The 26,975-nt window shown below is 40.2% G+C and overlaps 1 protein-coding gene across 2 annotated transcripts in view; it reads right to left on the minus strand.

Moving 5' to 3' along the window:
* NOX4 (NADPH oxidase 4) overlaps positions 1 to 26,975 on the minus strand; it is a 110,355-nt gene that overhangs the window by 17,150 nt on the left and 66,230 nt on the right. For both annotated transcript variants that reach the window (XM_059838527.1, XM_059838528.1), the window contains 3 exons: positions 4,561 to 4,680; positions 1,038 to 1,146; positions 416 to 484 (listed from right to left, as the gene is read on the minus strand). In XM_059838527.1, coding sequence (XP_059694510.1) covers positions 416 to 484; positions 1,038 to 1,146; positions 4,561 to 4,680 — 298 coding nt within the window. The remainder of the gene's footprint in view (positions 1 to 415; positions 485 to 1,037; positions 1,147 to 4,560; positions 4,681 to 26,975) is intronic.

The following is a 26,975-nucleotide window of genomic DNA, read 5'->3' on the forward strand; positions in this document are numbered from 1 at the left end:
CTTTTAAAAATAGCTAGGTTCTTTCACGATATATATGGGACAAGAAGATCCGAGCTTGTGAGTTCCTAGAACTATTCTGGTTTGGTTCATAGCCCAGAAACGATGCAGATTTCCCATCAAACATGGCCAACTGTCTGGTCTGTGGCCTGGCCTGGAAGGACCTTGTTCTCCTAGAAAAGGAAGATAGGGATTTCTGCCTGCACCTAATTGAGTTAAGGGTACTGCACTAGACTGTCTTTATGCTGTGGGGATGAACTGGCTGTCTTGCTCTATTAATGAATCAGTCACCCGAGTTTATGGCCTCATCTCCTGTTTTTACCATCTGCAGTAATCCCCTTCTGCCTTTGACTGACAGTTTGCATTGCCTATTACTCCAAGGTCTAGTTTAGTTTACAAACAACATTTGGCCACATACCTGTATTCCATCTGTTTGACTGAGGTACAGCTGGATATTTATATAGTCTGGCCGATTCTCCTGCCAAAGCTGGGAGGATGATAAAAACAGCTAGTGAAATAATATTCTTTTTCTTAATGTAAGTGTGAAGTCACTTGTGCCTACTATGCTGAGGTACATGGGTTTCAGCATCAATGAAGTAAGCTTTTCAATGAAGAGGATGTGCTTGTATAGCACATCATGCCATGTAAAAAATATTATTTTAGGAAGCTCCATGGCTCCTAAAATATACTTGAAATTGTAAATCCCACTCCCTTTTCAATCTGCCTACTAGCCAAATGACTAAAGGTCACTCAAGGCTTCCCAGACTGCATGTGCTTCTTCTTTCATCTCATAAAGTAGTCTGGACACAGGTAAGTGTCCAGGCTACTGGAACATGGCAACACTGCAATGAAACATTGGTGATGGATGCTCAAACTGGTTTTGCTCCAAGAACAAGTGAAGCCTGGATCAGGCAGCCCAAGCTACTGCTGGAGCTCACTCGTTTTGAGCAAGGCTGCCATCCTCTACAAAATGCCAGGTGTGTGGTGTGGGCATACCTTGCATTTAAGCTGTCAGGATCCCTCCAAGCAACACCCATTACCTTGTTATGCAACATACAGAGCAGATCTGCAAACCAGCGGAAAGACTCAATGTCCCTGCACACCCAAATGAAGTAGAGTCTTCTGAGCTTGTAGCATTTCCAGCCGTCACTTGAAAATAAAATGTGTGGGTAGTTAAAAACTATAATTTAAAAAGGAAACATTAATGAGGATGCTTTATATTTATTAATGGAAACATGAATTTCCTTTAGAAGCTAACTGCTAAGCTGCTCTTCAAGCTATGACACATCAGACGCTGAATTGACCAGCACAGCCTATTTGGATTATCCTGAGAATATTAAATATCTAGCACAGAGCTAACAGCCATCACAGACACTGCTTCCACACTAGGAAGTTGTCAGCTATACAGATGATTTGGGCAGCAAATATGGATTCATATATCATCATCAAACTTTTATTTCAAAGCAAAGGAGACATTCTAAGTTCAAGTGTATTATGTCAATGCTTTATTAGGTTTATAAAGAGGTCCGTAAGTGGAAAATATTGACAAATGTAATCATGTCAGGACTTAATTCTGCCTTTCTATATGAAAGGCTTTGGTTGATTATAATTAATACTGTAGCAAAATCACAAAGACCAAATGAAATCAGAGCTCCATTGTGTTAGGGAGCTGTGTGATATATTACAGACCTCAGAAAATGCTGGTGGATAAAGTGCAGCCATGGGCAGATTCTGGCATTGCATTTAGAAAAACAGGACTCTCGTGTCAGATTTCTAATTCAATTAAAACACAAAAAAGTACAAAGGAAGGATTTGAATTAACTAGGAAAGAAAAGAGAAATAAAAATATCCTGATGAATAATGAGTTCAAATAAAGCACAAGTATTCAAGAAGCATTTTCTTAGTTAGCCAACAGTGGTTTTTGTTGTTCTAATCACTGAAATGGTCAGTGCATAGTTTCCTCCTTTTCCTCCTAGAATGATTTTCAGATAGAGAAGAGCATAGCCTGTTCACTTAAAATTAAAATGCCAGTCCTAGAAGCCAGGCCTGGTCAAAAAGTTTCATGATACATCTCACCATACCCACTGTACTTTATTCCAAACTGCAGAGTTGCTGGCATATCCAGCCAGGATATAGGGTTAAGAGATCTATATAAGTGATGGCTCCAACCAGTGTCTTGCCTCCCTATACATCTGCTCTGAGGAGCAAGGATGGAGACATCAGCAGCACCTCAGCAGCACGTAGAACTGAGGACTTGCCTTTCATGTAAACTCCCAAGAGACAGTAAAAAAAGTGCTTTCAGACTGTGTCTTTCAAGTCCTGATTTCCAATTTTTTATTTGTTAACTGCTGACTTTCTAAACACGATTTCCTCCATCTCTTTCTGACTGCCTAGACTAAGACAAGCACTTAGGAAGGGTCACAACCTGGTCAGATATGACAAGAGGACTATAAGCAGTAGCAAGGAAAATAAATGCTTTTCACTATAAACAGGGATAAAAGAGAAAAATGCAAGGCATTTTGTATTGAAACGCTCCAGTTCAGTAACAAAACACCACTTTCGGTGATGAAACACTGCATCTGGACAAAGAGACTGGACTGAAAGACTTCATCAAACAAATCCAGCATAGATTTAAAAGAGCACCCCAGACACATATGCCTGGGTCTACCTCCAGCAGGATATATTGTGCAGGAGAGGTGCAATCCCCCATTACAAAACCCATCTCTTGTGTGTTTCTGTGTTACACTGCCCATAACAGCCATTATTTCCAGACTCTTGTGCATAAAAGCCTCTAGCTTTCCATAAAGTACATAATAATTTCTTAAAATAGGGCACAGGGTTCAACAGCTAAGTGGAGGGAAGGGCAGGGGCATGAATCAAATTATGTACATACAACAGGAAAACAACAGAGCAGGAAACAAGATTTCAAGGACAGACTTTGGATCTCTCCAGACCTGAGTGTCCTTGACACAACAGGACTGGCCTGGCTGCTCTGCAGCGCTGGCACCATCAGGCAGTTTGCTAGCTCTTACCTGCCAATATCTGCTTCCAAGACAGGGCAAAGACACACACAGATCAGCCACTAAACCAGCGTCTTGTTGACGTTTAAATACTGAGGAGGGAAGCAGACTAAGACTTCTGCTTTCCCCCGGAATGATTCCCTTGTATATAACACAGTGCACAAGGGGAAGAGCAGCTAAAAAGGCAGGTTATGGAATTAGCTTCTTGGAAGTCAGTTTATGGCTTTATGCAGATAAATGGACATTGCAAAATCCTTTGGACACTACCATTTTCTCACAGTGTCTGTGAGAACTCCTACAGCCTCAGATAACACACATTCGAGGCAAACATCTAATTACCTGCTGCTGGCCCATCTTTGTGTTCCGTGACATTTTTGCTGAACGCTATCAGGGATAATCCATCACAAGGAAAACAGTCATTTTATCCACCTGAGCCCCAGGCTTTCAGCAAAAATGCACCCTGGTTTTGAGAAGGTGATCTGTATGCTCTCAGGAAAAGAAAATGAGGGAGCCCAAGATGGTCTTTGGGGGCTGCAGCACCGTGAGACACACAAGGCTAATAACCTTCAGCACTTGGCACTGTCAGGTCCAGCCCAGGCTAAGGACAGAAGAATGTTTACAGCACCTAAATTCCACACTTCAGCTTCACTTTGGAGTTAGAGCTGACCACTGGCATGCTCATCTTGCAAGAAATGCTTTAACTGTGCACTGCAAAGCCCTCCCAAAGCCAGATGGCCTCTCAGCCTCTCAGGGAAGGTTTGCTGCTTTGGCTGGCTGTTTACACTGGGTCTTTGACACAGGGGTGCTAAACCTGTGACTGGAGCCCTTAACCAATAACTCTAGAAAATATAAATAAAATCAATAGCAATCATAAAAGGAAGCCTATTTCACATAGCATAAGATTTAATGGGAACCATGCTGTCAATGTGACAGAAAAACAAGACGTTAAATGTTTAATCTGCATTGAATATCAAAGGCTTTACATTAAAGTGAAATTTAAAAAAAATGAGAAAAACATGAAGGGAAAAATAGAAAAATGCATATCAGAAATTTAAACTTTTCAAATGGAGTTAAACATCTGCATACTACCTGAATTCAGACTGATCCCCTTCTATTAAATCCTCAAGCTTAGATATTTAAAAAGTCAAACCAGGAGAGTTGGTCCTACATTTCCAGCAAAAGGATTGTCACAACTGTCTGACTCCCAAAAACTGTTACTGTACACAGCCTCACCTAAGCTGGGACTGGGGGAACAGGTCCTGCTGAAGGGCTGTGACTAGATTAATCACAACCTTGACTGGTGGCAGGATACAAAGGCTGGTGACACTGTCCCAGTTCAGGTGCATCTCTGCCACTACTCCTTGGGTTACAGAGCTGGTCTGAGAGGATTTATGCCTTTTAGGGACATCTCAGTCCTCTACCTCTTTTCAAGGAATCATTCACTTAAGGCAGTGGAAGTTTTCTGAGACCCTCAAAGCCTTTCTGACATGCATCGCTGCTGTAAACTGTGACAAAATGACTTTAAAGGCTTAAGCTCACTTACAGCAGTGTGTTGAGCACAGATGCAAATGGTGTAACCCCAATACCTCCAGCCACGCAGAGGCTGACCTCGTAGTTCAGGGATTCCTCAAAGGGACTTCCAAAAGGTCCATCCACATACAGTCTGCATAAAGAGCAAAAAGCACACTTTTAGAAGAAGCTGCTAACATAAGACAAAGGTAAAGAAAAAAAAGCTGAATTAAAACCCTACAAAGAATTTCTTTTAACTTTTTATTAGTTTTCAGATGCAGAATGTGAAAATCTTTTTCCTGGAAAACTTTATGTGGGCAGGAATGAATGTACAGGTGGCAAGAAAAAACTGTTACCTAAAATCTCTTGGCATGTTCCATGATTAGACAAGCTATTTTGCAATTGAACAAGTGGAGGTAACCAAATTATGGCTTCCTATTTTGTCTGGTGTTAGAGGGCAAAGAAAGGGAACTAAAAACAATGACTTGGAGGGTCATAAGTAGGAAATAAAGTAGTTTGGCTAGGCCTGCCTAGAAGGTTCATCTTATACGCATTTTCTGAAGAGGGAGAAAAACTGCTGAGTTTTTCCCCTTTGACTCATGCCTATCATTATTGTAACTATTCTGTCCACTTGATCTTAAAGATTATTTACAAGATTGTGTGCCATTTCCAACCCATTTTTAACAGTTCAGATACTACTGGGTAATACATTGACTATAATTTACAAGTCAGCTTTAGGTATTCTCAAAAGTTTGACCTCCTACCAGATCTCTCCTAGAGTGCCGACAATCTGAGCAAGGTCACCCATAGACAGCTGAAAATTTATGGGCTGGAAGATTTCATGCACTATGGAAAACCAACTGCATATCTTACCTCAGCAACAGATTCATCTTTAGAAACTGCTACAAAGAGAACTTGAATGGGACATTTACTCAAGGCCTTTTCTGTTCACGAGCGACTCACTGGATCAGCATGTTTTATTTAGGGAACTGCAGAACACAGCCAGGTGTGGTGGGACCAGCACTGTGTGCAGCAGCTCAGGGAACAGTATTTGCCCACAGGACTGCTGACCGAGAGCAAGCTTTGGCCTGAGTCCACTAAGGAGCTCCAACACACATCAGTTTCATGCACACACACTGGTACTTATTGCACAACCAAGCTGCACATACTCCATGTCTAATGAAAGGGCCTAAGCGCCTCCTTTATAACAACAGCCAGAGAACTGAAGGCAGAGAAGACATCTCCTTTCCCAGATAAAGCCTTCCAAACCTCATCTGATTAATTCCTTTGGAGGGATGGATTTTAGCCATAACTTAAGTTCCCAGTCTGATCTCATTTCTTTTAGTTTTGTGGTCTGACCCTTGGCATCATCTTAGCAGTCAAGACAGCATCTTGTCTGGGTGTCTTTGGCCAATATGGTCCTTTTTAGGAAATTTTTTCCAGACCTCTGCTATTGTTGCTTGATATGCCTGATATGTTAGGCTCCTTCTTCTGTGGTGCCTTAATTGAACACAGATAACTACCAACTTTCTGATGGATCTGAAGGCTGATCCTTGACTATGTCCTGTCTTACAAACTCCTTACTTGGTTTCCTACCTGGAGAGAAAAGGAGAAGACACTGGCCCAGCCACATCAGAAGGCATTGGAAATGTTTTTAAGCAACCAAATTTTATAACTAAGCTGTCTTCAACCTAAATATGCTTACTCTTATTTCTGCATTTATAGTCTCTATAGTAATCTACATTCTCTTGGAGAATCTCAAAGCTTTGCAATGTCAGATATATTAGCTCCAGCATGATGGGAATATTAGAAAAACAAATTCACTCCTTACTTAGGACACACATATTTTTTTACACAATACAGCCAAGAAAAACTTAACTGGTCATGTGTATACAATGTAAACAGAACTTTAATCATCTGCTCATTAAATGTTTCCTCTTACATAATACTTTATACCACATTTACTTAACCAGGCTTTATTTCCCACTAATGAAATGATATCACTGCTGGTGCAGAGTGCAGCAGCAGCTGCTTTAAGAGATCTAAAAGTTGCACTGTTTGATGGAGGAGGTAAAGGAGCAGCTCTTATTTAAATAAGCAACAGGGGAAATGTTGAGAAGCAGGCTTTAACACTGAAATAATCTGGTCCAAGGAATATTCTGAAAGAAGTCCACGAATGTCATGGGTTTCAGATGTATATGTAACAGATGTAACAGAGATCTAATTTTGGGATGTTAGAGTATGTAAAAAACAAACAAACAAACAAAAAACGCCCAAAATAACTGGAAAACAAAGAGCAGCAACCCTGGCCTACTTCATATATGTGTTACCTTAATCAGCCCCACCTAGCTGGTTAAATCTAGAGAATTGCTCCTAAAGATATGAAGGACAAAAGCACAGGCCTGAGGGAAATTCCTTACATTCTGGACAAGCAGCATTGACTTTCCTTTGGATACACAAACCTAAAGCCAACATTTTGAGTGAAAAACACAACATAATGAAACAAAAACAATCAAAGCATGTTTTTCCAGAAATTACCTCGGCAGATGTGACAATTGTTATTTATTGTAGGAGTGCCTTAACGTAACTGCACTACTTGAGGACTACCTGGATGTATGTATGTATGGCTGATCTCAGAGGGATTAAGAAATTCCTGGAAAGTCAGAGAGTGCCTCTGAATAATACTGACATGATCAGGAATGGAAAAATGCAAAACTAGATCTGGTCACCAGAAACCAGTCAAGCAGAGTGCCTGCCAGAAATTCAAGAAACAACCTGCAATTAAATATGCATTTTGGTCAGAATGCTCCAGTTTGTGGTCCATTAGCCCCATCTGACCTGCAAAATATTTCTATTTGCCCACTGTGTCTTCCTCTGAGGGAGTGAGGAGCAGTTGCTTGGACAGCAGATGCAGTCAGAGAAGCCAAGGGCCTACTGCTGTGTCTGCATGTGGTCCAGCACATAGCAGCCAGAAGTCACTGCTTCCAAGTGTGAAAAAGAGAAATGGGGGAAAACCTGGAGAAATATTGCTACTGTGTTAACCCATTCCACCACTCAGAGTGCCTGAAAAGACTGATTCCAAGCATAACATGATCCCCCTAGAAGATTTTACTGGAGGTCATCAATATGCACTATTTAATCCCATTTTACTACGGGGGTAATTTACAACTGAGACAAATGTGGCCCTGATGCCTTAATGGCAGTGGTCATTTATCCTTTTCTTATTCAGGCCAGTGGAAGCAAGAAACCTCCTGATGCCATATCAAATGGTTCAGGGTTGAACAGAGCAGTGATTCAGTCACAGACTTCTGCAGAGATTATGCAATTTTTGTTTCCTGTCAACATGTTCCTCCTTTCATTTGGTAGGGCAGAAAGCTTTTGCATAAATACAGTTCATTATTGAAAATTAAATATCACAGTGCTCAATAAAAAGACAAGGGGGGTGAGATGACTTTTTACTTCTTGAGCTGTGGCCCAGATATATCACACTACCATGCTATGCTCTCATATCCTCCCAGCTTTTATTTAATTTTATTCCCTTCCTTCATTAACATGAAGGAAGGGAATGGAATTTTCCTAGAAGTTTAGAAATTGCCCCTTCAGGCAAACATTCAAATAACAAGTTGTTCTTTTCACATATATTTACTTCCAGTCTTAGGAGTGCTCTTGCTTATTATTGTGGCACAATTTTTTAGCTCAGATAGAGAAAAAGCAGCTCTTCAAAGCAGAATACATCACAAAAAATAGCAGAGCACAATATTAAAAAGCATCTTACAGATATTTCTATTTAAAGCACACTTCCATTCTACAGTGCAGTTTTACCAAAACAGCCTAACAAGCACTAAACCAGCTTGTTCCAATGCTGGGCAATGCTACTGCACTAACACGGGGCTGCCCTTAAACTGTCTCAGGGACACAGGCAGCTGTATTGCTTTTGAGATCCAAGTCATTATTTTCCATAAGGAACTGCACAGTGATGTGTGGAGATAGCTGCTCACATCTCTTGGACTTGGCTCTCAGTGCCATGCTTTACTTCAGGTTGTAGGAGCCCTTAGAAAAGATAATGTACAATGCTGGATTGTATTTCACAACCCAACAGTAAATGATGTCATCACTTTTTTTACTAGGCTCTCTGGGAGCTACTGTAAGACATTATGTGGGATATTAGTGCAATAACAGATGGATAGGGGAGTTAAATCAAGAGCTCGTAGGAAATTTTAATTAAAGCGGAATCATCATCTGCAAGCTGAACAAAATGCTTGGATACAAAGTACCACATAGAGCACAAAAAGTGAAATCCCAGTCTGACTGAGGTTTCAGGCAAAGTTCTTATCAGTGTCAGCTGAAGAACAATTTAAACCAGCAGCATGAGATTTTATATCCTTGGCATTCAGTTCTTACTAAGATCCACATGTAGGTATCTTTGTGTGAGCACACTGAGTTCTGGATACAGTCACAAGACACAGTCAATAAAGCTAATGGAGCTGAATTCCTGATTCCTTAGGAAAACATCACTGGCATTCTCCAAAATCATAACAAAATCAACTAATCAACTCTACTCCCATGCTTGTTCTTCTCTTTTACTTGTCCCACTAAAGCCACATCTCAGTACTTATGGATTCAGCCTGAGAACTCCAAGGAGCCGACTGTCTGATGGCTGAAGTAATTTCCTTATGTTCTTCTGCTGCTCTAACTCTGCTGCACCAGAGAGATGCAATAATCTCTCTCTGATAACCCACACTATCAGCTTCCACCCCCACATGACAAATATTCAAACAAGTGCCTCCATGTTCCTCCCACACTTTCCTTCATGCCTAGGAGGGAATCACAGTAAACATCTGCAGAGCTATCTCATTATCTCCTTTCAAATTCCTTCTTAAGACTCCTCCTTCCTCTGATACAGGCTCCTGATGTGCTCATCGTAGCTCAGTAATACTCTGGATCAGTACTGTCTCACTGTTTCCCTGAATTTTGCTGTCTGATTGTATCCATCTGTTGTTTGCTGTTTCTCCCGTTTGAGTTGGTTTGTCTCTCTGCTGTGTGGCTCTGTCTATCAGAAAGGCTTCCTGATGCATGACTCCTTCTTCAGGGCACTAGCATAACAGAGATCAGAGAAGGATTGCTGGAAGCCACCCAAATCTGAAACTTGTATCAGAGACCATCTTTCATAGTCTGCAGAAAGCAAAACTGCACTGTTCTAGAACATTTTGAAGTCCAAGGCTCAATTCACATCTTTTCAGTAAAAGCCCAGTTACAAAAAATGATGTGATTTTTCAAAGAAGCTCCATTTACTAATAACAAATATTTTAAAATATTTTCTGCAGCAAAAATCAAGACAGCCACTTCATTTTCCAAAGTCAACATACAATACTTCACAACATCATTTAAGCCTTAATTTATATGTGTACACTTTGGCACCATTTTAACAGAGAGGTTGTGATTATTGACAGCATTTCAGCACCAAAAGCCTTTTACAAAAGAACCACTAGTGAACAAAGCATGCCATCCTTGGCTTTTATGGCTTTCCAAAACTACAACAACATTTCAAGGTTTAAAAGTGTCACAAAATGTGACATCTGGCATGTGTGATCAGAGATTCCCATGTGTTCTCCTGACACTGTGAAGGATGATGTTTCCATTAAAGCAATCAGCAGCCTCTTAGACAAGTAAGCTTGCAAAACCCAGTGGGTCCAATTAAACTTATATACTGTTTTGTGCAAGATTGAAAAGGGTTATGATTCTAACTCAGGTTTCATTAGCCATCTTCTCCTGATTTTTTTATACTGTTTTAGTTTAATTTCTGGTTGTTTATTCACATTTTTTTCCTTCCAATTCCTTTTTTCCTTCAAAAATATTCTTTTAGTATGTACTAGAGCTTGCAGAAGTTTCCTTCTCTTTTCTACAGAAGCTGAGTCCTTGATCAGCTAGTGAAATATCTGATTGTAACAACAAGGATGGCTCAAAGAACTATAGAATCAATTAGCACCAAATTTTCTTCAAATAGAAGCCTGCTAAATCATTATTATTTTTAGAATCCTATAAGAACCATCAGTTTTAGTACATCTCAGTTCCATTTAATTCTCTCTGACTGGGCAAAACAAAACAAAATCACCTTTTTCCACTTTTTATACTCTCAAGGGCCCAGAGGAAACTAAGGAAGCATTTCCAGCTCTACAACATCCTTAGCAAGAGGAAGTATGTTGAAGGCATGATGATAAGGGTAAGAAAGCGGAACAGCTGAGCAGGCACCTGTATTTTTATGGCTAATGCTCCTCCTGTAAATCACAAACCGAGATCCGTGGGTTTCTATGACACACGGTGAAGATTCGAGAAGATTCCACCGGAGTGGGCTAGAACACTAGAGCAGCAAAAGTTGTGCAATTACCTTTTGGGAGCTGGACTTGTAACAGAGGAGTGAGGAGGAGGAGAGAAGAAGAAAAGAACCTCCTAACTATGAATGAGAAGTTAAAAAAACCATGGTGATTGAACTACCACTGGTGGCAACAGAGAACAGACTTGCACCTCTGATGGACACTCTTGTAAACACAGCTCTTCCTTGTTCATGACTCCCACAGCAATCTGAAAGCAACCTCTCAGACCAAGTTAGTTTCCGTCAAGACTGAATAAAATTATCTAAATATTGCCTGAAGTGTTTATGGAAAACCCATATTTCTGACTGCTCATTGCTGACTATTACAGGAGAGAAGCAACAGTTTACACCATTCACTTACTCCCTTAAAAAGGTCTGTAAAATCACTATGAGAGCTACAATCAAATATAATTATAAACCGAGGCAACTTTGTTCTCTGAAAGTACATGTACTTTCTGTACCAAATTTTTGGGTCAATATTCTTAATTAACGTTGCATTAATTCTTCTCCATGGCAACCTTTTTAAGGTCATTTTTACAAAATGTTCTCAAAATGTATTCCTTTGATTAAAGAACACACAATTCATTTTATTATATCAAGAAATCTCGTTGTACACCTTTTTTCTTACCAATTTCAATTTCTATCTTGTAAAGTGCCTTTGCTCTCTGTAAACTCACATCCTACCAATTTTGCCTGAGGTAATCAAGAAAAATTAAAAGAAGAGCATTTGTAATGACTGCACCACCTATTGCATCCTGCTTTTTGCAAATTTATTTGTTACATCATTAAGTGGTAAGACGCTGCAGACCAGCAACCACAATGAGGTAGAATGTGCTGGCCATATTTCTCCACAACCCATTCACTGACATGGTAGTTATCTGCTTATTTCACTGCAAACTGTATTTCTGCTTTAGAGTAATCCACTTCCATACTTATCTTTGGTCTCTTTCAATATTTATAGGAAGCTTTCTGTTGCCTAGACTGCTGCCTTTGGTGGTCATCTCAGAGAGGAGACAGATGGCATGGAAGTAGTGCCAATATTGGTCCTCTCCCTCGCTTGGTAAATGGTACTCACTGAGACAGGATATCCCATGTCTCCACACCAGTGGAAATACCTGCAGCATCAGTTTCTGTAGAAGTCTGGAAGGCAAGGTGGCTAATGTTCGTGTTGTAAACAGCAACAGCTGGATGGACAGCTGTGGAGCCAAACAAGGATTGTTGGTAGCAAGAGCCAAGCATTGTTTGCATTAACACACTGTGAAAAAGAACAGGATGTGGCTGGAGAAGGGGCCATACAGATGTAGGGCAGCACTCTCCTGGGACAAACATTCTTGTTCTGGCTCCTGGAGAAGAGCACAACAGAGTACAGCACAAGTACAGGAGTGAGGTCAAAAAGCAGGAATGGAACGTAGAGGGGGGATCAAGATCACCAAAGACCTCGGACCCCTTTCTATACTGATGCATATTGATGCAACCACATTGCAGATTTCAGATGATGTTTCAAGTTTTTTGCATCTCTAATTATTACATATTAACCAGCACGGTAAGTCTAATGTATTTCCCTCAAGCCAGGGTTTGGGTATTTTCCATTGATGTAAGAATGGGAGAACTACATGAGAGTTTAGGAAAACCTGAAAGTACATACGTGAGTTTCACATCCCTGGCAGCTCCTTTCCAGTTACAAATATACTCAGGAGACATATTATACCAAAGGGCAAAATACTTCTTTGGATAGAGTAGGCTGGGGAAAAAGAAGACCACTCTGGTTGAGCATCCACACTGCCATAGGCTTTCCCAGTCAAGCTCCAGTACACCTTAGGGATGGGAAAAGAAAAGCTGGCTTCTGCTGACAAATCACAAGGATGACAAAGCACAGGATTTAAAATCCTAGCTAGGTATCTGCAGAAACAAAAGGGGAGGAGAGAAGCAGCTGACTGAAGTGCTGGCAGATACAGCTGCCAGCAGATCAATCTGAAGACAAGGACAGGCATATCACAGTTCTCTCCAAAGTCAGCCTACTCAGGCTCTTTGGACTGGATTAAATAGAGACAAAGAACTCAAAATTAAGAGAATATAAAGAGAAAACAAAGAAAGGCAGATCTCACAACAAATTCTGCAGTTGGAATGAAGCAGTTACTCCTGCAATCAAATGGAATCCTCAATACCTGTTAAACCTAAACTCAAATATTCTACCTAAAATGTAATACAGCTCCTAGAAAAATTTGCCATGTCTCACTGCAAACTCCTTCTTGTCTTAGGGCTTACACTGGGTAAACAAAGTGACTTTGTCCAGTCACAAGACCATCTTTTATCTGGAAGACTCTCTTTTTAAAACAATGTCTCTCATGGCTACGCTTTCTTTAAGGAAAGATGTTCTCTGTGAGCTTCACATCCTCCACAGGCCAGTGATTGTGCCTATAGAACTAGGTTTCCTTTGGGGCAACTTTATGAAACAAGTCATTATTGGCTTGGGGTCTGTAAAATATCTTTGCTTGAATTGAGCTGCCAGAAAGCCTAGAAAGAAATTCTCTAAATATGCCTCTGACAGTTGAAGAGAAAGGTCTGCAAGACAGTGATAATGCAACTTCAGATGGCTTCCAGATGTTCAGTGATGGTCAGACAAGCTCATTTCCTTAGGCAGAGAGTCTCTTATCTGGAAGGGGGGATACAGACAACTGGCAAGGCCAAAATGTAAAGAAAGAACACCTGCCCAGCAGTAGACTGAACTATACACAGTTGGAATAATATGGCAGACTAAGGATGAGATCACCCAACTTGGAGCAGGAATTTCTGAAGTCAACAGAAGCCTACAGATGAGTCTGCACATAGATTCACTGGCAGAAGCTTATCATCTCCCAGAAAATATACTGCATTACATCATAGATGAGCTCAATGCAGTCCTGACTATCTTGACCTCCTCTTTGTTTTTCTCTGACTATGCTCCAACTTCTTATTTCCAGTTCTGTTTTTCAGAGTGAATGGCCTATTATTGTCTGCAGCGTTCCAGTTTCAGTCCTGCCAAGGCCCTGTATAATGACATTACTATTCATAGGTGGCAGTGTCATTGCTATTACCTTTCTAGCCATACAAAGATGCCTCTGTGCAGCTGCCTTGGGTTATTCAAAATAAAGAAATTTTTATCCCTTGAATTTTTAAATTCCTTCAAGCTCTTACCTTTCAGTGTGCTCATATTAAAAGAGCCTTACTTTTTAGCACTTTTCTATGAGTTACATTTAAGAAGCTTACAGAGAACAGGTGATCCCAAACAAAACAGGTGAGTGATTTGGTGAGAGACAGAGAGATACAGGACTAGTGTTTAATTACTGCAAATACATCATTCTTTTCCTAACCCTTCCCACCCTCACTTTTCATAAATATCCTGAGGTCTACAACCCACTGGACGTGAGACACTGCTGCAGGTCAAGGTGACTGAACAGAACAGAGGCTGGCCATCACAGCAGAATGAACACCTCTGACACAGAGTCAGGGTCTAAGCCAAAGGAGCCTCTCCTGCAGGTTCCATATCAGCTCCTATTGAAAATGAACCCTGAAGCTGCTGTGCATATACACAGAGAAACACCACTGGGTGTGACTGGTCTTGTCATGATACACAACAGCTCATGACACATGAGACTTCTTGCACAAAAGCAGTGTCTCGCCCCTCCACACTGATCCCCATCATGTTTGTCATCATTGTGAGACGCAGATCCCAGGACTGTGTCTCAGGTCTAATCTCAAATGACAATGTTGACCAGAGAGGAGAAGAAGTTCACACTTTTAATCCCATCTCTCTCATGCTTATCCACCATCATTTCCAGAATGTCACTTACATCTTCAGTTAATGCTCCTAGTTTTGGTGAAACCAGAAAGCAACACATTCTCAGAACTCTCCTCCATGAGATAGGATTTAGTTTAAGTTTAATTAGCTGAGTGCTTAAGTTTACTTGAGGCTGCACCTCAAATCCTGTGTTCAGTTTTGGGTCCCTTATTGCAAGAAAGACATTGAGCTGCTGGAATGCGTCCAGACTGACAAGGGCAATGAAGCTGATGAAGGGTCTGGAGTAAGTCCTATGAGGAGTGACTGAGGGAGATGGGGTTGTTTAGCCTGGAAAAAAGCAAGCATAGGAGGGACCTTATCACCCTCTACAACTCCCTGAAAAGAGGCTGTAGCAGAGTATTCTCCCAGGCAACCAGCAACAGAACAAAAGGACATGGACTCAAGCTGTGCCAGGGGAGGTTCAGGTTGGACATGAGGAAGAATTTTTTCACTGAAAGGGTGGTTAAACATTGGTGACATCCAGCCACCATCTCTGAAAGTGTTCAAAAAATGAATGTAAAAGGGACTACATTAGTGAAATGGTTTAGTTGACTTAATGATGTTTGGTCACAGGTTGGACTCAATAATCTTGGAGGTTTTCTTCCAACCTTAATGAGTCTGTGATTCACACATTTCACACTTTATTACACACAGACAAAAGGCTGTTATAAAGTATGAACCTAACAGTTTCCCCACCCCATGTCAGTCTTATTCAACAATTTCTATTTTGATGAACTGTCTGACATTTCTGCCTATTGCAACTCATCTTCCTTTTCTTCCATCCATCTTCTAAAACCTGCCAGATGATTCAGAAATTTTATTCCATCTGCTCTGATATACACTATCCACCCTGGTCCAATATCATCCAAGGATTTAATTAACTTGGTGTTTACATCTCCCTTCTTATCATTCATTATTTGATCTATTGAAAGAACATATCCCAAGATTAATTGCTCCCAATTTGATACCTTACTCATTTTAAAGCTCTCTGCTTAAGAACTATTTGCTGCTTCCCACTTGTCAACATTGACTTTTTCTTCATTTAATATACTGTGCTATATTCTTAACTAGATAATACTTTGCTGAATTCTCTATAGAAAAAAAAATCTGATTCCAGTACAAAAAAAAATGGCAAATATGCCTCTGAACTACATTATATCAGAATTTAGTTCTGCAGGAGTAAAAGGTGTATTATCAGGCAGAAATACACTATAAAAGTAGATTAGCTTCAGTGGAACAGCTTTTTTTGCTGTATATCATGTTATGGTGCCTGTGACTGCAGGTAGACAATAGGACATGGGTAGTACAAATTGGATGAAATTCCAGCCCTCTAGGTTCTGTGTATCTACTAACCCTCATTTTTGTAAGACCTCACTCTTTATCCATCAGCTGTGATCAGTGATTTAAGTGTTCCACATATCACCTAATTTGCTTCTGTTTAAGGATTCCCTTAACAGCTGTATTTTAAACAAATTGTAAAGGTAAAATTGGACAGACAGGTGAATGCTTTCTGGTTGTTCCTCTCTGAGATTCTGAAAACTGCATTAGTGTTTTTCCTAATGGTTGCATATATCAACCATTTGCTAACCCACCACTGAACGTTTCTAACATCACTCCAACCACTGTGAAAGTGCCTAAAGGTCCCTAACCAAAAGGTACTTCCCCTTGGTGCAGGAACTTTACAAAGAGCAAAAAGAGATAGGAGGAATGCAGCAGCTTAGGTGCTGTGCTGGGATCGACCCAGTCTCTGTCATACCTTTCTTAGGAGAACCTTGGCAAGTCAGCTTGACACTGTGACAGTATCTACCTGTTAGACAGAAATAGTTGCATTTCTCAGACAGAGACAAGTATTGCAAAAATGACTTCATTAAAAGTTTGTGAGGCCCATAAATACCCTGTAATGGTGGTCATAAATTTCATCAATAAATGGATCACAATCTTTAATGACCAAGTAAAAGGAAAGGAATACAACATTACACAGAAGAGGGTTTCTAGATATTTGTTGTTTTATGGTTTCCATCTGTCCAGCTGATGGCTTTTATCTTCAGATGTGACCTGACAGTTTAAAAAAGGGTAAGCAATAGCTTCACGTCTCACTGGAGAAGCTTTGCCAATGCAAACAAATTAAAGAAAGGGTAAAGATGACTGTGGATAAAGCCACCATCCTTGTCATCTCCTTGTTAATCCTATTTGACCAGTTTAGCTAACCTTAGATGACAGTGTTCAAACACCTGAGCGCCTGGGGGGTTTTTAACACAAGTGGCCCAAACACAATAAAACCATACATGACTTAGATTGACTTTTCATTTATATTTTTCTGTGAAGCAGTTTTAATGATAATTTCCCTTGAAATTTCATTCTTCAAGGAACCTTCAGTACAGAGATAAACAGACCCCAGACTCTGCAAAATGGAGATATTTTTAGTTTATTAATAGATGCTAAATATCTCAGTCAGGAGTCTTCTTGCTGGATATCGTAAGAAGGATTGAACAAGGGAACAAGCTAAACTTAATTGGATCATAATTGCCAAAATATTTCTACATGGTGCACATGCTATTCACTGGTGCCAGAATCTGAGTGCAGGGCCAAATAACTAAAAATAAAGTTAAACTGGTGAGGGGGGTGCCTCCGACCACAAACAGATGGAATAGCCAATGCAGACATAAATGGATTTCTGAAATTCAAGCGGTGCTCTTTAGAGCTGCCTGCAGCCAACCTGCTCTATTTTACTATCAAATTACTTGAGAGAGACAGATCAAATTTTGATAGCTCCTGTTTTCATAGCTTCTTTAAAGTGGATTCCTTAACTGTAGTGCAAATATGCACCAATAAAAAAAGTTAACCATCAACCATTACATATCCAGTTACTGCCATCTAACAACAGAAAGGCAAAATATATACAGATGCACACTAACTATGCTCTCAGACAGTGAGGCACAGCTACAGATGGAGTAGAGAAATCTAGGAAAGTTCCCCATCTCAGCTTCTGCTGACTGTGAAAAGAGAGAAGCAGGGGCTGAGCTCCAGGGACAACCATTCTGCTGCACATAGGTCTTGGAATTAAGATGTTCAAATGCTAATGTGACCATGTGTGAAAGAAGACTTGCAGATGCTGAACTCAGCCTGTTTTCTCATCAGGACACAGCAATTTGCAAATAAATGAACAAGACATTCCCTCAATCCTCCTTCCTAGTACAAACCAGAGGGAGATGAGGTTGTCCATCAATACCAACATGGCTTGCCTGTCACAGAAGAGCAGTGCCCAGAGGCTCTCATTACAGCCTGTGTCACTGAACAAGCTCATTACATTTTGCTCTGCTGATCCCACAGGATAAACCTGCTCTTTTGAACTAAGGAATCTTTCTCTATGTAAAGTACGGACTGTGCACAAAACAGAAAGTTACATCTGACCTTCCCTTCCCTTCCCTTCCCTTCCCTTCCCTTCCCTTCCCTTCCCTTCCCTTCCCTTCCCTTCCCTTCCCTTCCCTTCCCTTCCCTTCCCTTCCCTTCCCTTCCCTTCCCTTCCCTTCCCTTCCCTTCCCTTCCCTTCCCTTCCCTTCCCTTCCCTTCCCTTCCCTTCCCTTCCCTTCCCTTCCCTTCCCTTCCCTTCCCTTCCCTTCCCTTCCCTTCCCTTCCCTTCCCTTCCCTTCCCTTCCCTTCCCTTCCCTTCCCTTCCCTTCCCTTCCCTTCCGAAACCTTCCCTTCCCAAAACCTTCCCTTCCCAAAACCTTCCATTCCCAAAACCTTCCCTTCCCAAAACCTTCCCTTCCCGCTATTCAGAAAACAAACTATATTAGAGTTTTTTTTTTCCTTTTGCTTCAGTTCAGCAGCCATGTCTGAAATATGTGAGTTGATGCAGAATTCCACGTTGTCTCCTTGAAACAAAACAGGGCTGACAGAGGGGCTGGCATGTAACAACTGCCCTTCACAGAAAGTCTGCTCTTTCTGGATGGAAAGCAGCTCAGCATTTCACTCTGGCATAACTTAAATATGTAACCAATGACTATTGCACTGGTTACAGACCACCAGTGATCCTTCAGGAAAGCAGCACTCAGAAACACTGGCACAGACACTGAATTGCTCACTGCATCACCCTAATAAATAGATTTTGGTACTTTCTAGCCTTTCTTCCAGCTTATACTAAAACTTTACGGAAAGCCTGGGTTCAGTTCACCACTCCAGAGTTTACCTTATACCAGCTTGAATGAAGTGCCAGTTTCTGAGATTTGAGGAAAGTGAGTGGGATCTCTCCAACGCACTTCAAACTCTTACTCATGGAGTGATGTGCTGAAATCCTAGAGATGGTTCCCTTGAAAACTGCAGTAGCAGGAGATACTCTTGGTGTACTATTAAGATCACAGAGTTTCATCTTCACAATGCCCAAACAGCCAGAACATCAGGTTTGTAACTCCTTCACAAGATAACATTACATCTACATGATTTACCTTGTCCAAGTTGGAGCACAGGAAAATGGATGGCTCAGTTCTGCCACCATTTCCTTGCTGCTGTGGTAAAAGAGTACCACGTGATGGAAAATTGCCAACAGCCACTTCCATTGCTGTATTTTCCCTAACAACATTAGGAAATAAGGCACAGGAAAAAAAAGTTGAAGTAGCTTTTGAAAGTCATTTGAGAAGGGGTGCATTTGAAGCTATCACTATAAATGCACGTCTGCATTTCAAATATTATTTAGGAAACTTCAGCTCTCTATGCAAGTAAAAGAAAAATTTAATCTATTGTAAGAGTTTCAGAACTGGTTCAATATAATAAAAATATTCAATCTGTTCAGGAGATGTGTCTAAAAGAGGAACTAATTAAACCTGAAGAATATTGGAAATCACCAGCACTAATGTACCTAGAAAACCTATTTTAATCTTGAAGACACAGTACACAGGGAGTGGAAATACAAAGCTATAATATCCTTATGTAACATCATGATGCACCATGCAGAGGGAAAACAAGACCTTGGAAACTCTCAGGCATTTGGCTTTCATTAAGACACTTTTGAGTATTTTTTGAAACCAGAGAGAATACAGAGAACACTTGTAACATAGGTTGTCATTTTCATACTGGTGAAGCAGACCTGAGGTAAGAGGACTGACCCTAATGCTGTGGGGGTTTTGGAGTAGGCAGCAATTTTGCTTTATAGAAGCTCCCAGGGGAATGAAAAAGTTTTAAATGTTTGATTTTAAATGAGAGTTTGATTCTACATGACTTTCAACCCCACACAAATTTAATTTAAACCTTGTTTTATAAAGATACCTTGACAGCAATGGATAATTAAGACATAAAACAAAGTATTATATCAAAGTTATTAGGCTCTAAAGCAAATTATTTTAATATCTTTTCTTTCTGGTTGATGCCTATAATACACCTTCTCTCATTGCTTTAAGGGAAGAAAAAATGTCACCACATTCTTGATACAACAGAAATGCATCATTAATCATCTTGCTTGACACACGTGATGCCTCACATTAGGCGCAGATGCTTAGACTAATAATTTTCTGCAAACTTGTAACCCACAAGATTCTTCTATTAAAAAACAACAACCAGGAACTCTGAATATCACCAAATTTATCTTCAACATCCAACAAATTAGTACATATCTTCTATTCAAACAGCTTTTGTGCTTGGACTTATCTACTTTAGTCTCCAACTCTGTTTGTGAGCAGCCTCAGCCAGCTGATTAGGCAACAATCAGAAAGGATTTGGCAGCTAATATCACGGACTGTTGCAGTCCTGCAGCTGCTAGCAGTGTTTTCCAGCTGCTAGCTGTCTGGCCATTCAAAAGCACTTGTGATTCTTTCAAACCACTTGACAAGGTCACAGAAGAAGTTTCCTTGGGGCTAGGCTTGGCCCACGGGGGCGCTATCAACCAGCATCCAACTCCTATCCTCATGACTGAGGATAATTAACATCTACAATAACATACTATAGGATGAGACAGCTTTTCAACCACTGCCAATTTCTATAACTTCAGAGTTCTGAGCTAAGCTCTAGCCCAGATGTTGAGACAGCTTCCTCCAAGAAGTGGGGCTGACGTGTATATTTCGGGATGCTCAATTCAGGGTGGTCCTCTTAGCATCCCACAGCCCAGGTCTCCCATATATTTCTCTGAAGAGACAGGGAATGGCTGTTAGATCAACATGGACTTCTTGCTACCTCTGATTATCACCAAGAATTTAAAAGTCAACATGCTTCATGGAAAGAAATGTGAAGTGTTTCCATCACATACACATTAAAGAGCCTGGCACTCAGAATTAAATTACTCCACCAGTGCCATGCACCAAAAGGCTGCTAAAACTTAAACCCGGGCTCGTGACCTGAAAAGAACAAACCATCTTTGCCCATTTTATGCAAAACTAGAATACTAACAGTCTCCTTTGTCTTGAATGTTTGTGCTTTCCTCTCCTCTGCATGAAGAGACACTTGTGATATGCATGAAATGCTTATCTGACACTTTACCTGCACCTTCAAACCTATTTGGCAAATGGCCAGAACTGCAAAGAGTGTTGATAAATTGCTACCATTGTTAAAGACCAGGAAGGACATTTATGGCTTATGTCTAACATGAAACACAAAAGATAACATGGCAGGAAGCTTTTTCTTTTTCCTCCAAATGTTTAGGGGCATAATATAGTCCATTTTGCCCCTTATTATAGCTGGAATCTTTCTTTTCTCCCTTTTCCACCAAGACTTACTAACAAAACACCAATCAAAGATGCTGCCTTCTTTAACAGTTTATATGAAAGGAAACAGCCTCGGGGTCCCTCACTGAAAGAATGGGGCCAAAAATAAAAATGCTAATGTGCAGGCAGGCGTATAGGAGTGAATGAATGATGCTGTCCCCTTTTACCCAGAGTCACAGGGAACCACAGAATCACAGAGTGGTTGGAGTTGGAAGAGCCCTCTGGAGGTGACCAAGTTCAACCACTTCCTGGAGCAGGTTGCACAGGACTGCTGCATCCAGGAGGAAATGACTACTGTCAACAAGCAATACTCCTTAGCACTTGTTTCTCTTCTTTTCCAGAGCCTGGTGCTTGGATTGCTGTAACTATGGTAATTGTGAAACTACTTTTTTAATACTAATATAATCCATTATTTTTAAAACTAGGATAAAATTGGATATAAGGGCGGAAGGGATCATTTTAGCTCTCTTACATAATGAATCAAAGAACCTCACTAATACATTCAGCATCAAACTACTATAACTTGTGTTTGAGTTGTTTTAAAAAAACATCCCTCAAGATATCTGGTGGCAGATAACTCCCCACAGTCTGATGATGCTGTTGAGTACTAGACATGTATGTATCAGTTAATCAGCAAGCTCTATCAAGAACCATGATCATACTCCCAGATAGCCAAATGAAAACCAGCTCTAATGATTTGTCTTATCCCATTCACTTTGAACAAAGCAATGATTTTATCTCTGAAAGGTTTAATCATCTTTTATTTTCAGTCAGCCACTTCCTATTTTCAACTAGGATTACCACAATGTTTTTCATGGAAGAGTTCATGCCTGCTAATGAGCCACAACTAACGAACAGGTAAGTTTGGTTCACTCTGTGCTGTTGTTACATGAACTCGAGGCTACTGGAAACAGAACAAAAGTGTCTTTATTTTGCAAGTTACTGCAGTACTGTACTGGTACTCTGAACAAATATAGCCTATGTCTTGAGGAATTTAGGACCCATATCTTAGTTTAATCTGTAGTCCTAATATTTCAAGATACTGATTTGATCCCATTTGATATTCTCTGGATTGGGTCCACACGAGTTTTTTGTAGAATCTGAGCTCAAATATGTAATGCACAGTAAGAATTACTGTCCTCTTTCTTTCTGTTTTCATTTCAGTTTCAAAAAATTTAGATCCAATAATTGCATTTTTACTCCTGTAACATGATTGCTCTTTTTAATGAACATCTACCAGCTACCCCATTGATACTGTTCTTTCCATTTTGTAAAAACCTCTAATAACAGGAAAATGGACTTTAATTAGAATGAAGGTTTTATTACCATGGAGCTCAGCCTTGCACTGGTTTGTATACTTTACAGAATAAGGTGTTATCGCTGCAAAAAGCCAGATTAAAAAAAAAATTAAAAAAAAAAAAAAAGAAAAAAGAAAAAAAGAGACAACATCTCAACCTCCTAAAATATTCTTCTAGAACAGCTTGAATTTCTTTTAAAGGTCATTCCAGATTCCTTAAGCAGGTCTCTTTTTTAATCAAGTTATCAAAGTCTCTTTTTTAATGAAGTCATCAAAATTCTCTGAAACTCAGGTTTCTAAGGACACAGACTGATGATGACATAGTTTGCTTCTAGCCTGCATTTTGAAATAAATCTTGGAACATTTCAAAACCAGTAATTTTCATGCTTCACGTGCAATGCTACACAAAGCATTTAAAGTGCTTGTGTGGGCACTTCTGAAAGGCTCCTTCATTTGGCACCTTCCCATCTGATTTCAGCAATATGGGCAGGCCACGTGTGTTTGCAGTGGCAAACAGGATAGATGTTATTTCAGATGAAAGAGCCAACTGCACACAACTGAAAGGACTGTGGAAGACCTGATTTCTATTTCTGGTCTCATCCCAAGGAGAATTGTTCCTGGATGATGCTGGCAACCCACATCAGAGTTCCATGCCTCCGTTTTTTCCTCTATAACAAGAGGACATCTTTTGTAAAGCGCTTCACAGGAAGCCTTTAATACAAAACCACTCCTTAAAAGTTCTCCAGCTCTTTTTAAAATTAGAAATCTCTTTGCCTTTGCAATGAAGACTCAGTGATGGTCATGGGGTCCAAATCATAGGTTATGATTTTTCCCCTTGAACATCAGGGAAGATGTTGCCTTTGTTTCTAATGCAAACCGAACTGGGTTTCTAGGCCATGCTCTGCTAGCTGCTCTCATGGTTGTTTAAATTTGTGATTCAAGGGAATCTCAGTGGATGCACTGACTGAGAAGCATCACTTCCAGCAGCCATACCTCACTACTTTCTTGAGTTAGACACAAATTATTTTCCTCTAAAAAGAAAAATGTTCTCAAGACAGCTGCAAATAAGACATAAACTTTATTTCTGAGGTATTATTTATGAAATTTTATCTGTTTCTTGGCTCAGATCTCAAACTGTAGGAAATTGCCACAGATCCATTATCATTAAAATAAATAACTGGGAACCAGAAGACAAAATGGTTTTGGGAGGGCTCTAACTTTCTGCCGTCTATTTGTCTAGACTTCTCCATGATGAGAATTGCATAACACCATTTAGCTTTGTTTGAGCTGAAAATTCTCAGCAGCTTTTCAAAGATGACCTTCAGAAATATTATTTGAAGATACATACATATAAATAACTGTATTTTCTGTGATTTTTCATGATGTGAAAATTACCAGCATTTTTGTGCATAGAGAAGAAGACTACTTAATTTACTGATAACATATGCAAAAGAATGGTTTGTAACTTTTTGACTGATGAAAAGTAAATGCATTCGGAATATTATTTCATAATACCTGATAGGTTTTAAGTTCACTTTTTTCCTCCAAAATTCAAGACTTTGTCATTCCATTTAAACAATAAGATTTATTTATTATACAGTCAAATTTATGAGTTTAGATTGTCTCCCTATTTGACTATAAAGAAGTGGTGCTATTTCTCTAGGTGAACATTATGGAAACAGTCACCAAAATTTTATTTTTCTTCATTCTGGCCTTTTTTTCCTTTTTTTCCTTTTTTTTTTTTTTTTGTGTGTTCTTGTTTTTGTTTATTTTGCTTTACTTTAAAAGTAAGTGGGAAAACTTTTGAAAGATTTTAAGATTTTGGGAGAGAGACCTCTTTAGCAAGCCTTACCCTGCAAGAAATTATTAATTATTTTGTTCAAGAGAAAGGCAAGTTTTAAACTGATCTCCACCCTTTTGTATGGAGGTGTCATTTCAGATGGTACAGGACTTTCTTCTTCAGCAGAAAATGGTACAGTGAGATGGCAGAAACTGGAAACTGAAGTTAAAAAATTTATCACAGGTGAAGAAACTGACAACTGAAACAAGCTGATCTAAAGGCTTGTGAGTTTTCCAGTTTTTAACATCTCAATTTGATTCTAAATTTCTGCTCTGGCTGAATGAAAAATTTCCTGCAGGGATTACCAGTAATGCTCTATGGCTTATGTTAAGAAGGGACTCAAATTAGCTGGAACATAACCCCTCCTTCTGTTCTTAAAATCTGTGAATCACCCAAAAACTTTTTTATCAAACCCACAGAAGATAAGAGGGAAGACTGCAAATATTTCTGAAGGGGGAAAAAAAGAAGCAAATAATCCCTCTAAAAAAACCGACTTATTTATATGAGTATTTCAGCAATAACTTGAAAATATAAAGTATGGCTGAACTATCAAGTTACTTCTAGACAGAAGAAAAGCTGCTAAAAACCTGTAAAGCGAGTAGCATTTCTGGCACATCCCTCTATAAGCACTGCTTTGTGCCATGTCAGCCTCTCTCCTGCCTTACTCACCCATCAACCTAATTCCTCACTCTTGAACTTCTTTTTTCACTTCCCTTATCGTTCTGTTCTTTTGGGTCTGCTTTTTTCTTATGACACTATCAGGCCCAGCTGCAAGTGGCACTTCTCCCTGGCACTTCAAGGCAATTGCATATCCTTCCCCTGTGCACACAGGGGAAGGATATGCAGGAAGGAAGGCAGTCAGGAGCAGAGTGCAGTCAGCAGGGATGGAGCAACCTCAGCCCCTGCTACCACCAGGCACCCTATCACATGCTGGACCCTGCAGCCAAGTTAATGAGCATAGTGCCTTCTTCAGGAGCAATCCTGTGCAGTCTTTGCTGCACTCTAGCAGTTCTTGCATTTTATCAGTGAAACTGAGGAAAAAACATGTAGGAATGACATCAGCAAAGCGGACAAGCAAAGAAAAGCTCCTGCAGAAATGTGCTACATGCGAAACCCTGAAAGGTTTTTTATGACATACAGGGGCTGTAACGCTCATTTGAAAAGTAAGGAGTCAGGATAAGATTTGTTGGAAAAAGTCTGGTTTGCTGACAGACCTGATTGTGTTGGCATAACTCCCCTCAGTGACTTCAGCAAGGTTGTGGAGTGAGGGAGAGCAGGAGGGAGCTGCAGATATGTCTGTCATTTGTTTCGCGAGCAGAGGGCTTTCCCATGCAGCTATGCACCCCAATCCATTTGGCTGCCCACAGCTGCAGGTTTATTCTTAGTTTCAGGAATGCAAATCCTTGTGGACATGGTAATGGCTTCATGTCAGCAAGGAGACAGGTTTTCCCCTCAAAATATTTCTCTTTGTGGACAGGTCAGTTTCCAGATTGGGTAGATAAGGGGGATTTGGTCACATCTGATTCCTGGACCACATCAGTCACTTGAGGTATCAAAACGACTTGCTGGGATTAGATTTCCCTTGCTAGTTCTGTAAAATGTAACTACCTGCAGTGCAGTATGTTTTCATTAAAAACTTTACTCTAGCCATGAGACAAGCATAAGTCAGAGCCAAGCTCCTTCTGCTCTGCAACCCCCTGAAGGAAAGTGAGAGGACAAACACTGCAGGCTGGGCTGGCTGGGGGGTGCTGCCCCACGAGCTGGCAGAGCTCTGTGTCCCACAGGCCACGGGGAGAACCAGTGCTCATGATGCCATGTGGGCACACAGCAGTACTTCAAGAAGTCAAGGTGATGTGCTGTGTAGCTTTATAAGACTTGAAATTTGTAAGATCCTCTGCTTGCCAGAGCAGGTATTGGCTCCTTGGCTAAGCCAAGGCTGTCCAAATAAACTCAGGCAAACACAAGGACAATAAAAATATTGCACATTTCTCCATCAACTAGGAGGGCAAAGCAAGTTTCTTTGACACATCTACCCCAGAAAATCCAGCATATTCTAGAAAACTTAATGTCTATGCATATTCTAGAAAACTTCTTCCAGACATTCCAGTGCATGGACATCTCTGAGAACAACATGCACCCAAAATTATCCGGCTGTTACCTGGGAAAGAGTTCAGGTCCTAATGTAATAAATTAACAAGATCATAATTCAGGGAAGAACACCAAGGTTTCTATTTTTTCCAAAGCTGATGGATTATAATTTGCCTATTTAGCCTTTAATATTTATTGCAATGATTCTGAATATCCTTAGTGGTGCTGAACATCCTCCTATCCAATCTCCTTCCTTTGGACATTTCTCTCTTAAATGTGTGAAAACTTTTATCCTTTCTACCTACGAAGCCCTGCTTAGTCAAGCTATTCAGCTAAGTCACTACTAAA

Source organism: Haemorhous mexicanus, chromosome 2 (genome assembly GCF_027477595.1).
Source record: "Haemorhous mexicanus isolate bHaeMex1 chromosome 2, bHaeMex1.pri, whole genome shotgun sequence".
Lineage (NCBI taxonomy): Eukaryota > Metazoa > Chordata > Aves > Passeriformes > Fringillidae > Haemorhous > Haemorhous mexicanus.